The sequence below is a fragment of the Miscanthus floridulus genome, chromosome 4 (assembly GCF_019320115.1).
Source record: "Miscanthus floridulus cultivar M001 chromosome 4, ASM1932011v1, whole genome shotgun sequence".
In the NCBI taxonomy this organism is placed as follows: Eukaryota; Viridiplantae; Streptophyta; class Magnoliopsida; order Poales; family Poaceae; genus Miscanthus; species Miscanthus floridulus.
The window spans coordinates 74,007,610-74,019,387 of NC_089583.1; the positions used below are offsets into that span (position 1 = coordinate 74,007,610).

At 46.3% G+C, this 11,778-nt stretch overlaps 2 protein-coding genes across 3 annotated transcripts; both read right to left on the reverse strand.

The window, feature by feature from the left end:
- Positions 1 to 2,809: 2,809 nt before the first annotated feature.
- LOC136549812 (protein EDS1L-like) lies at positions 2,810 to 6,699 on the reverse strand. The gene is given in 4 exon segments (XM_066541226.1): positions 2,810 to 3,652; positions 3,955 to 4,238; positions 4,241 to 4,718; positions 6,014 to 6,699. Coding segments are annotated over 4 exon segments (1,881 nt in total). The 5' UTR covers positions 6,404 to 6,699; the 3' UTR covers positions 2,810 to 2,923.
- Positions 6,700 to 7,149: 450 nt separating this feature from the next.
- Positions 7,150 to 11,291, reverse strand: LOC136549813 (uncharacterized). Of its 2 annotated transcripts, none has more exons than XM_066541227.1 (12): positions 10,593 to 11,291; positions 10,334 to 10,478; positions 10,152 to 10,242; positions 9,564 to 9,622; positions 9,407 to 9,484; positions 9,216 to 9,299; positions 8,757 to 8,932; positions 8,326 to 8,448; positions 8,157 to 8,229; positions 7,794 to 7,879; positions 7,628 to 7,712; positions 7,150 to 7,519 (listed from the first exon to the last, which is right to left on the reverse strand). In XM_066541227.1, the coding sequence occupies exons 1-12, from the start codon at positions 11,105 to 11,107 to the stop codon at positions 7,502 to 7,504; spliced, it is 1,533 nt and encodes a 510-aa protein (XP_066397324.1). In that variant the 5' UTR covers positions 11,108 to 11,291; the 3' UTR covers positions 7,150 to 7,501. The 2 variants fall into 2 exon arrangements, with proteins under 2 accessions (XP_066397324.1, XP_066397326.1); XM_066541229.1 differs by having other exon boundaries at positions 7,150 to 7,516; positions 10,593 to 11,290.
- Positions 11,292 to 11,778: the final 487 nt, after the last annotated feature.

Sequence of the window (11,778 nt, forward strand, 5' to 3'; positions counted from 1 at the left end):
GTCATCTACATTTGTAATTGGGGACTCCTCCGTTCCGTGTAGCATCCTCGAATATAAGTTCCCTGCTTGTCATCTCGATAAATCTCATTAGTTCTCTAATTGCGTTGTCATTATCACCAAAACCCACATTTAAGGTCTGATTGCACTTTCATCATGACTGTATAAAAATGTATCTCTGAAGTTGCAAAAGAACTAGGCAAAGAGCACAAAAGAATGAGACCCAAATCTTCATCATCATAATCTACCTCCATAGCCTGTAGATCTAAAACGATCTCCTCGAAGACCGAAAGATGGTTAAGCACATAACTACTCTCTTGCAACTTGTGCGTATATAACTTCATCTGCATATGCATTTGGCTTGTCAAATCTTTAGACATGCAATGCAAATCGACTCTAACTTGAGCCATAGTGAAGCTGTAGTTTTCTCCTACAAACAATCTTGCAAAAAAAAATTTGATAGATGAAGTTGAATTTGAGTCAAGGCCTTACGATCTTTTTGCTTCTCATCATCGGCCCAGAAGTTTGAATCTTTGCTACCAAATTTATCAAGAGCTTCATCCACTTCAGCTTGTGTAAAAATATCTCTCATCTTGATTTGCTATAGTGCGAACCTTGTATCATGATCCAAGGATGGAAGATCAGGCTTAATTGATATGGTGAAGAAAATAACAGTAATAACTAGAAAAATACTAATACTCTGCAGAAATCTAGGTACAACCCTAGCTGAAACCTGCAGCTTGATACACAATTGTGTACCACCAGCAATAAACTGAAAGTATAGATCTCCTGGTAGCCTTTACGTGTGCACGCAGCAAATCTTCCCCAAATTTGATTTCACGTGAACTTTTTTTTTTTAAACTTTTCACGTGAACTTGGTTCTCCTCGTGCCGCGCGCGTGACGAGTCTCCTCCTGGACGGACAGCAAACAGTCTTCATTGTTAGCAATCGGTGTGAGCGTGAATACGGACGGCAACTTGGTTCTACTCGCTCATTGCCTGGTCGCCGCGACACGTCGATAACTTTAACTAGATTTATAAAAGTACGTGTAACATTTTTATCTGTTAATAAATTTATTAAAAAACTAGATTTAAATATCTATTCAATAATACTAATTATATATTATAAATATTAATAATTTTTAATATATATTTAGTCAAAATTATTTTTTGAAAGCGAAAACGAGACATTTAGGACGGAGGGAGTACTCGTTAAGAGCTGAACGGTGAAGGCAGGAGAGAGCAGCCTTCTGCTGAGAGCCTCCAAGTGAGCGTCCCCGCCGCCGCCCCCCTGCCCTTCCTCCTGGCGTGTTCGCCGGGCGACGAGGGTAGGTGGGCCGGACCCCCCTCCCCTGCCTTCTCCCTCCCACCCTCCCTGTAGAGTTACCTAGTGGATTAAGTGCCTGGATGGACGTTTCGAGGGCTCTAGTCCTCCTCACTGTTGTCTTCTTGGAGGTGGGCGAACCTGCCGTGGTCATGGTGGCTGACGGGAGGTTCCTCCAAATCGACGCGGCGAGTCCTTCAATAAAGCCCTTTCCTTCTCCCGTGCTTCTTCCTCCCATGCTCCATGGTTGTATGGGCTGCATGGTGCTGCTCTCCTCCAAATCGAGCCAAGGGGGAAGCATGGTTACCAACAGCGTCAACGACACCGGCATCCTCGACCCACTGCGCGTGGAAGCGGCGGTCCTGTCGCCTTCGTCGGACCCGAGCTCGACTGCTGTGTCCCTGTGCCGGTGCCAGGCGTGGCGCAGACGCGAGGCGCGGCGATGGGGAGTTCAAGGCTTCACCGACATCGACGAGCTTGGCGTCGGCGCCCCGCCCGAGTGGGCGTTGCTGCTCGTCCAAACGGAGCTATTCGTGGGCCACCACTTCCACACCGGCGACCAGCGATGGACCGCCGCTTCCTACGCTGGCCGTCGTGCCGTCCGGAGTGGGTTACCCAGATCCAGTCGCCAGGGGCACGGATCCAGTCAATCGGCCTACGGATCTGGTCGCCTGATCTTCGGATCAGTGAACCCAGCTGGTGCTGTCGCCGCCGGCAAGTATTGGAGGGAGGTTCATGCGCGAGCGGCCTTCTAGAGCGGTAGTCGGTGGGGGCCCGCTGGCGCGCTGTGGAGCCTGGCTCCTGTGCTGCGGGTCCCACTGAGGCAAGCTGGAAGGTATGCAGGCGGTCTTGGTGCCCAATCCATCCAGACGCTGGTCTGGACACGTGCCTCCCATGAAGTATTTTTTGAGGATGCCCGGCGTGTCGCACATGCAGAGCAAATCTTCGTTCTTCGTCATTCTGCTGTTCCGTTCATCTGCAGATATGGAAGCGGCATAGCAGCCTTCGGAGTTCAGGCTGACCGCTAAAATGAGTTGTTGCTGGTCCTCAGATTTGGCATCGATGGCTGTGAATCTATTTTCTTAAGTCCAGTGAAGCTTCTATCTTATCTACGGCTCAAGATTATTTATCCTCGAAGACACAGTCCGATGACAGTAAGAGAAGCGCCGGCTGTGTTATCGGAGAACCAGGACTCTTCGTGCGCCCTGCACCCCGACGGAAACATCTCCTGTATCTTCAGAAGAAGATCAGCCGTCGCTTTCATTTGACCGTGCTCTGTAAACTGGAATTCTTTTCCTACGCTGTTATACTGTGCCTTAAATGTTATATATTAAATGTTGCTGTTGTAAAAAAAAAAAAAAAAAACTCCGCCTAGACGACCGGTCTTCATTGTTTCTCTCCTCGGCGGAGTAGTTTTTTTTTTGTTTCTCTCCTAGACGACCGGTCTTCATCGTTTTTTTTCCGTGGTGGCGTCTGAACCCTGAATCCATCTTCATTGTGGGAAGTACATATAGAGCAGCGAATTTACAAAGAGCTCATCAGCCATACAATATACTGTACTACACTTGCTTCTGTTCCTAGAAGATCTGGAACCGCTAGTTCCTCAGCCAAAATCCGTTAGAGATACAAGTTTCGCAATGCTCGACGCCGACCTATGCTGCTCCGGGAGCGTCCTCCACCACGCCACGAAAGACGAGCTCCCCAGAAACACGTCCTTGCCCAAATTTCCAGAGTTATACCAGCCATGTGCATCGTTCTCAAGTTTGACCACCCGGTCTCTCAGGTCCTCGAAAGCCCTGCCGTCGGCCATCTCGGCCTGGAGCTCCTCGACCACCGCCCAGAAGCAGGACTCGAGGCTGGACCCAACGGGAGCGCGCTGCAGCTGCTCGTGCCACTTCTGCGTGTACTTGTACCGCCTCGGCCGCCCCTTGGAGAGGTAGGAGCCGGTGTCCTCATTCTTGGAGTGCCGGTAATAGTTGGCGATGTCCAGCGGCTCGACCAGGCGACGGAACAAGGTCCCCAGGCTCACCCACTCCTCACGAGCCTCGAAGCCGTCCGGCAGTTCACGCCTCCGCAACATCTCCACTATCTCGTCCCAGAGGCCAGCTAGCACCAGCCTCCGCACGTTTGCATCGAAGTCATGCACCTCACGTTGGAGCTTGAAGGAATCGTAGCAGCTTACACCACGGAGTTCCCTTGATCTTTTGTACTCGTTTAGGGACCCGAGGGCTTCCTGAATCTTTTGGCAACTTTCATCTATTTTTGTTTGGTTTCTCTGTCTTTGCTTCTCCCATTGCGCAGCTGCAGAAAGGTGCAGTATAGCTTCCCTGCTCTGTGATAAAAAAGAAGTTTTCTTTTCTACATTAGAAGAATGCATGTTGGTTAGAAAATGCTTTGAACACGACAAATATGAAAATAAAGTTCATAGTCAATTACAATCTAAGATAGGATAGAAAATGCTCGTGTTAGACTGAAGTACAGCAGATGGTCAATGACAACTTTAGTGATTTGCAACTATGAAGAGTGACTTCACGGTGACGAGCACATGATCACTATCGTGAAGGAAATGCAAACTACTTATAATGAACATATGTACATGGCACATAAAGGAGGACGGGGGGGCTAGTTGCTTACCAATTCAATGCTTCCAATGGCCACTCTGTCTGTCTGCCTACCAGGAACAGTTGATGAGATTGTTCCCAGGTAATCCACACAGATTATATCCTGCATGCACTCTTTAATTGGTTCATACTGCCAGTGAGCACCTAAGCTTCTAGCAGCAGCATCAAGCAGTTGTTGTTGGGGATCCAACTGAAGGCAGTAAAATAACAACTGCAGTACAGCATCTGAATTTGTGAGAACAATCAATTGCTCACTGCTTGTCAAGAAATGATAAGTCCCACAGGGTCTGTAAGGGAGAGGTCAATGAAGGAAGTCAATGTCCCCAGGATGGAGCTGGTACATCCCATGAAAGAACAGGCTTCATAGCTGGCAATAGATAGTGTGCTTCTCAATAAAGTTTCATAATATCCAGGTATGACAAGAGACCTCCCAGCAGGGGAGTTGTTTGGCGTCTGAGGAGATAACCAATCCAGAACAGCTTGAATTTCTTCTCCAAAGGAAACAAGCGGAGTCAGTGGTATGCGTGGGACAATGTCCAGTGGAAGAAGGAAATGCAAAATACACTGTGACCAGCCCTCTCTTTTAACAGCATGGTTGAAGATATTGTCTCCAACAAGAGGAGCTCCAAAGGTCACACAAAATGGGTGCACTTGATTAACACTTCCTCGTCTGGTGCACTTCTCAAGAAACCATATAGCAGCAAGGGTCGCTATTGAACCTCCTGATGAATGGCCTGTGAATACTAGGCGTTTCTCCTCCGCCACAGCTCTTGATACCTGTATTTGCGGGGAAATAGTTTTACTTTATGTTCCCTTCGGTGAAAGCATAGTGAATCCAAAATCCAAATCTAATTTATCATTTCAAGACTATCATTTTCAATTTAAAACATCGATATTCTATACATCATCATATAGAAATAGTACCCTGTGCAACCAAGACCATGAAAGGCCTATGCTGATCACCCATAAGAAAGCAAGGAACAGAAATCGTGACTTTTCCCCCTTTTTTTTTTGTGTGTGTGAAATAATGCAATATTGTTGATCATGAAAACAGCACATGATAACACTAAGCACCTGGATGGTTGGAGCTGAAGCATCGAAGTGGCAATGCTACGAATATGCTATGGAACTTACCTGTCTGAGTTTTACTAATTCCTGGAATCTCATCACCTCCCCTTCTGTGTTTTATAAGCTCAAGTGAAACAAAATAACAGAAAGCACAGATAAATTGAATATTTGCTAAAATATTTATGTTAGTCTACCTACACGGCTGTTTTGTAGTCTAAGCCTAGATGCAAACCTGCTGCGCCACCCTTTTATGAGATGTAATTATATAGCTATGTTTCAATCAGACTGGCTGCTTTATTTGCAACTGTGTGACTTTATTTATGGTTCCTGCTATCCTGCCCCTGACAAGAGATCTGGGTTATGTAGTGTGAGCGAAAATGTTCTGCTTCCTTTTCTCTAACAAAAATAGGTAAATCAAAATTTTGCCAAAGAAACATCATGTCAAAGACCATCCAGAAAAGATGCTCTTGGTGGCATCCACTAGAGCAAAGAAAACACACAAGTATAACTGTATCTCCGATCTCATACTGCTGACTAGCTCAATATCAGCCAATACATACATGAACAGACAATTAGTTAAACTACATCCATGTCGCATGTACGAAAATTGTGTCAGCGGATTAATATTCAAAATACCTTTAAGACATGTTGATTTTGTAGCAATTGACAATATGGTCACTGAGGGATCAATGGTCAAAATCCACTTTTTGATGACTTTCTCATTTTAAAACATGCCTTACAATACCAGATCGAGGGAGTATTTCAATATACAGCAGACAAGTATGACTTTCTCATTCTAAAATACGACTTAACACACCTCGAGCTTAAAACTTTAACCCATGTATACGTCATAAGTATTTTGGAAGGAAACAAGTTTCAAAACTACCAATATAATCTCATATCCAGCTCTTAGTCGCAATATAATTTGTACTACAAGTAATATCATTTCCTTTAGCAGCAACAATATCTGGTCACAAAAAATCAAAGAGGGTTTATCAAGCTACCTCGGACTGGAGCGTCGATCCGTCGATTAGCTGGCGGAAGGCCCCGAGGAAGGCGGCGTTGGTCCGCGCGGGGATGCCGCTCCCGACAGCGCGGAGTGACGGGAACAGGGCCGGGTCCACCTCGGCGTCCCCGAACGGCGGGCGGCCGCCGTTGCCTCCCATCCAGTCGGCGGCGGACCAGGAGGGTGGGAAGGCGAAGGCGGCGCAGGGGTAAGGGTGGGACGCATGGTGCACCTGGAAGGAGGCGGAGGGAGAGGCGGCGGCGGCAGCGGTGGCTGTGGCGGTGGGGGAGCTGGAGGGGAAGGAGAGCGCGGCGCAGTGGGCAACGAGCAGGCGGTCGTCTTCGGACAGCGACGCTGATGCGCTCGGCGGCGCGGAGTCCGTCGGCATCGGGAGGGGGGTTGGGCCGGACCGCCGGACCGGGAGGAGCCCAGGACTCAGGAGTGGAGCGCTTGGAAATTGGAGGAATGGAGGTGTTTGGAGGGACAGGCTGACTGTGCGCTGCGGTCGCTGGGTTGACTAGTAGCCGCGGCGAGGAACGACGACTGCGCTGGAGGAGGCTTTCGGCTCGTGAAGTCGTGCCGCGCGGCGGCGCGGGCGGCTGGTGCGGCTGATGGTACGACAATAGCCACGGGGCCCACGGCCAATAGCTGGACGCTCTTTTTTCTGAAAAAAAAATGACAAGAAAAAAAAGGAAAATAAGAGAGATGCGTACCAAAGCTACTATGCTTGTGGTGTCGATTGTCGCAGTTTCATATACAGGCTGCACTGCATACTGAAGCTCGCGGTGTCAAAATTATTCTTACCCTAAACGTGACAGATCTCGTGGGTTCGTGATTTCATTCATCTTTGGAGCGCGCGTTGCTCCAAGTCCCTTGTGCAGACGTACGCAATGTTTTGAGCCGTGCAGCCATGACGTCAACTGTGGCTGTACCGCAGTAGTACAGGCGAAGGGGGACGGACTTCCACACCTCCACAAGCACTCGCATTTGCGTTTGGATTTCATTAACCACAACTTCACGCGATTCCAAAAAATCTCAAACATGTACAGTACAGCTCTTATAATATACTGGACAGTGCAGGCTTTGTTTGAATTTGAATAGAGTCAAATCTATCATAATCCACACGTATTGAGGTTAATTTCCATCCCAATCCAGTCCAACGCACATATTGGTGTGAAACACAAGTGCATCCAAATAAGTCTGCAGTATTTTTCTGCTACATGTTCCGGAGGAAAAAAGAAATCATAAAGACCGAGTTAGAGCCCTCAATTTGTCACCCTTTTACAAATTACACGAGGACCAACTCAGAAACATATTCCAGAAGCTATAAGACCTACTTTTGCAGTATTATTTTACGAACCCTCATGTTCACGATGAACAGGGGAAGAGTTGCAATATCCTATCAATGTAAATCATCTTGGTTCAGAGTATCCAATGACAGATAAAACACCTCAGGAAGCAAAGTCCGTTCCAAAAATGTTTTGTCTCATAAATCCTTCAGCTGCTACAGAATTCTCAATGAGATACAAAGCGGGATGACAAAAATAGCAGTAACAAATGGGGCAGTTCAGTCAAAACATATCGGTGTAAAGCACAAGCCAATATTACTAACCTCAAAATACTCAGACAGGTTAGGTGAAGAATGGATGAGCCCTGAACTTGAATATGATAGTGCATACTCTTCTATGTTCTCAAACCTGTTATCATAGTTACAACATACTGCCCATGAAACCCATCCAAAGGTATTCAGATCACTAGTACATCAATAGAAGCAATACCTGTAAAGATAATTGACCATGATACCTCCACTTTGCTGAATGCCCTTCTCTGATTGGTCGGCCATCCAGTTTATTCTCTCAATCATCTACCAAAATAGCAAGTGCTGTTATGTGAAGCAATTGTTCCAAATAGCTACTCCTTCCAGTAGTTATTATCTGATTTGATTAGACCCAGAGTTTACGCATAAAAAATAGCATATAACGGTTACATGGTAAAGAAGGCACTCCAACATCGTTTTACAAAGTTATTAAAAAAAATCGGGTATAGGTTAACCAAACATAAATTTTGTTTTCTGAACATGGAAAAATCACATCTGTTCCTCAGCAGCACCATTCCAAACTGAATTTGTGATAGTAGCTTACTGCTCCATTTTGCAAGTGAAAATTTGCTACAGCATCTAGAGCTTTTCCTCGCTTCTTCTCTCTGGCAAGATACCTAGACATAATAGGCATTAGCACAAAACTATCAAAGATTGCAACTAACTCGCGTTTTCTAATGCGCACATACGGTGGAAATAATGTTTTTGCATACCTTGCACATAAACGCATAAGAGGCAGTTTTAATGCAGCAGATAATTTGTCAGATTTTACCCACTGTCTTGATTTCAGTATATCTTGCAATAGTTCAATCCCTTGCTTTCCATCAGCTTGTTCGCTGCAGCAACAGTAACAACACAGCTGATCAAAGATCAATAGTAAACTTTTTAAAGTTTTTGCCCTCTTGCTTTGTTGAATAGAAATATATTCACAACAAACATAAACAGGAGTTGATAAATTGCAGAACAGATGCATGTTTCTAAAGTTTAGAACATCCGAATTCCCAGAAAATGGAAATATGTGGAGTTACTAGGTACTACGAACTTCCAGAAGGGAAAGGAACTTAGAACAGTAGAAGTATAAGACAAGAATAGTCCTGGCTACAGATGAAGCTCAATTTCAGACATTGTCTCAGAATGAACATACATGGCATCATGAATCATTCTCTCTTCTTCAGGAAGAAGTATGGTTTCTTTGAAAGTAGAACAAGCTCCTAGTGAATTCCCCTCCTGTGACTCTGCCTCTGATAATTTTATTTGGGAGGCCAGCTTAGCAAGAAGCCATTGCATGAAACCAGGGATTGGGCTAAGTGTTGCAAAAATCTGCATGAAATACCAAAAAAAGAAGTATATGACATTTAAGGTATTAAGAAACACAGCCAATGTCTTAACATGAGCTTTGTGAGCCTGATAAATTATTTTGTAATGTTACTATCAATGCCTTAACTAATTTTGAGGGAACCAGTAAGTATTACGCTTTTAAGCAAAACAATTAATTGACACTCAGAAGCACAAGGCTATTGATTCCAGTGGTTTAGAACAAAATAAAAATAAAAATGGCGTATGTTTAACAGTGATGATTAATATTGGATATTATAAGTGGTACCTGTACTGATGGCATATCTCTTCTCAACATGTCAATCACACGCTTGAGAAGAAACTTCCCTAGATTAATACCTGATAAACCAGGCTGACAACATTAATAGATGATTAGTTCGAGGCACCAGTTTGTTGGTCAAGCTAGTGCCTATAATAATAGAACTATATTTGTGAATTATGTTTAGCAACTTTGATTACCTGGGTTGACGATATTGAGTAAAATAGTGCACGGCTGGCTTCAGATTCAGGAGTCGGGGGCTCATCCCACAAGACCTCCTACATGATAAAGGAAGAGCATAAGGTGCAGCGGAGGAATAGGATACCCATTTAATCGATATGACAAACTTTAAATAACCTGTATAGATGCGGCCATATCTTTGAGTAAAGCAACTTCAATGAAAATCAGGGGCTCCCCTAATGTTAAAAAAAGATAGTGAGAGCATTGAGAGAAAGTCAACTGCAGGAAAACTAATATCGCAAACAGCCGATTGCTGCACTCAATATCCTAACCACTAACTGTATAGATGCAAACATGCAGTCATACACTAATTTCGTCCTAATGGAAAATTATTAATACATTTTTTAGATGATGGGACAATTGATACATGTTAGGATAAGGTGAGCCTATAAAACTAGATATCTGCATCAGGTTAGGCAAATTTGCAGAGTTACTTAGAAAACTAGATTCGTTTGTATAGATATCTGCATCAGGTTAGGCAAATTTGCAGATTCGTTTGTAGCATGACTAGTAACAGTAGGCAGCAATACTCTAGAATTGCAGAAAGCCACAACTAGCAAACAAACATTTATTTTTCTATTCTTTAAATGAACTAGTAGACGGTGAAGCCACTATTTTTGGCTTCACCGGCTTCCGGCTCCTCCATGTAAAGTATCAAAGAGCCGGAGATGTTTCCAGCCGTGCCAAATGGGACCTCAATCCTACCTGGTATTGCTGGATGGAAGTACCCAAAGCATCGGCGGCCAATGCCCAATCTTCTCTTCAAGTCTATCAGATTCCTGATTGGATGCACGGCCTAAATAATTGAAGTCAAAACCATCAGTGGAAACACCGCAGTATCAATTCATGCTGCACCAAACCAAATGATCAGGGAGCCGGCCACAAACTTCATATGCCACAATCTTCTCTAGCAAGGACGCAGGATCATCCCAGGTAATCTGGTGGAGCGTCAGTGCTGCAGGACTAAGCCAAGTCACCAGCTTCTCCTTCAAGTACGAGTCCAGAGCCCGCAGAGCTGGAGCGTTCTCCTCCCTGCATTGTAAAATTGGGATCAGCTAGGGTCCCATCTCCCAGGCAATCCCCAAGTTTCTCGTTATGAAAATAACAAAGTACGGCAATGGTAGTGTTAATTGCAATCAATCTCACCCCAGCAAGGCGAGGAGATCGGCGCGGAGCACGGCGAGGAGCTTGAGCCCGCCTGGCTGCGCGTTCATGGCCTCGAGGAACCCGGCGTACCGGGGCCGGAGTGCGTCCCGAAGCCCACGCTCCATCCGGTACAGAGCCGACGCGGCGCCCTCCTTCCCCTCCGCCTCCACGTCATCCCCTCCTGACGGCTCGGCGGAGGCGACGCTCATGTACTGTCTCATGAGGTCCCGGACACGCGCGCGGGGCACGTCGTAGTCGATGGCAAGGGAACGGAGGACCTCACGGCGCCCGACGAGGTCGAGGGAGCGGTACCCATCGGAGAAGCTGTCGAGCGCCGCGGGGGGCGGGGAGGCGGCGGAGGCAGACGCGTGGAGCCAGTGGCGGACGAGAGCCACGGGCGGGGCGGCGGGGTCGGGGTCCGTGGGCGGCGGCGGCGGCGGGGAGGAGATGGGGTTGGGCTGCATGCGGGCGCGGAGGAGGACGGCGAGCGACTTCGATATGTTGTGTCTTGTCATGTGACGCGGCCGTCCGTGGTCGTCGCTGGCGAGGGCGGCCGAAGGCCGGAGGCAGGGAGGGTCGCGGCGCCGGCGGTTGCGTTCTCGCGGGCGGTGCCGCGGTGCCAACTTTTGCGGTTGGGTTCGGCCGGAGGTGACCGGTAAGGTGTCACTGCTCCTGCTCGGGACTCACGAACGACTGGCCTGTTTGATATACTTTGATTGCTTTCGAAGCAAGGACGGCGGCCAGTTTGATTACTTTCGAAGGACTTGTTGACACTCAGAAAAATGATAAGGTGAGTTGGACTGGAAAAAAAACATCAAACAAAAAAGAATTAAATTCAAATCGAATTGCATTTAAATAGACAAAATTTTGGTAAACTCTATAAAATCCGGCCCTGACAGTATTGAGAAACCGGTCTAGACCGGTTTAGGCATAAGTTGTGCTTGTGCATGGTCTGCCTAGGACGGTTTTGGCTGAGTCCACGCTCGGGGTTGTGTAAACCGGCCCAGACCTGTTTCGGTGGTCAGAGCCTCGATTTGTATATTTTCTTGCATGTAGAATAAATATTTTATTGGGACCCTCTCTCTATTTATTCGAGCGGATCATGGATGATTGAGTGCATCTTTAAAATTCTTTTTAAAACCCACTCTCTAGATCATCATTGAAGAGTCATTCGTATAAAAATTAC

Excerpts from the sequence above, each read along its gene's own strand:
- LOC136549813 (XM_066541227.1), bottom strand. The coding sequence starts at position 11,107 with ATGACAAGACACAACATATCGAAGTCGCTCGCCGTCCTCCTCCGCGCC. Across the intron at positions 10,243-10,333 it reads AGAAGATTGTGGCATATGAA|GCCGTGCATCCAATCAGGAA; the intron begins GTTTGTGGCCGG and ends TCAATTATTTAG. Across the intron at positions 7,880-8,156 it reads TTCACTTGCAAAATGGAGCA|ATGATTGAGAGAATAAACTG; the intron begins GTAAGCTACTAT and ends CTATTTTGGTAG.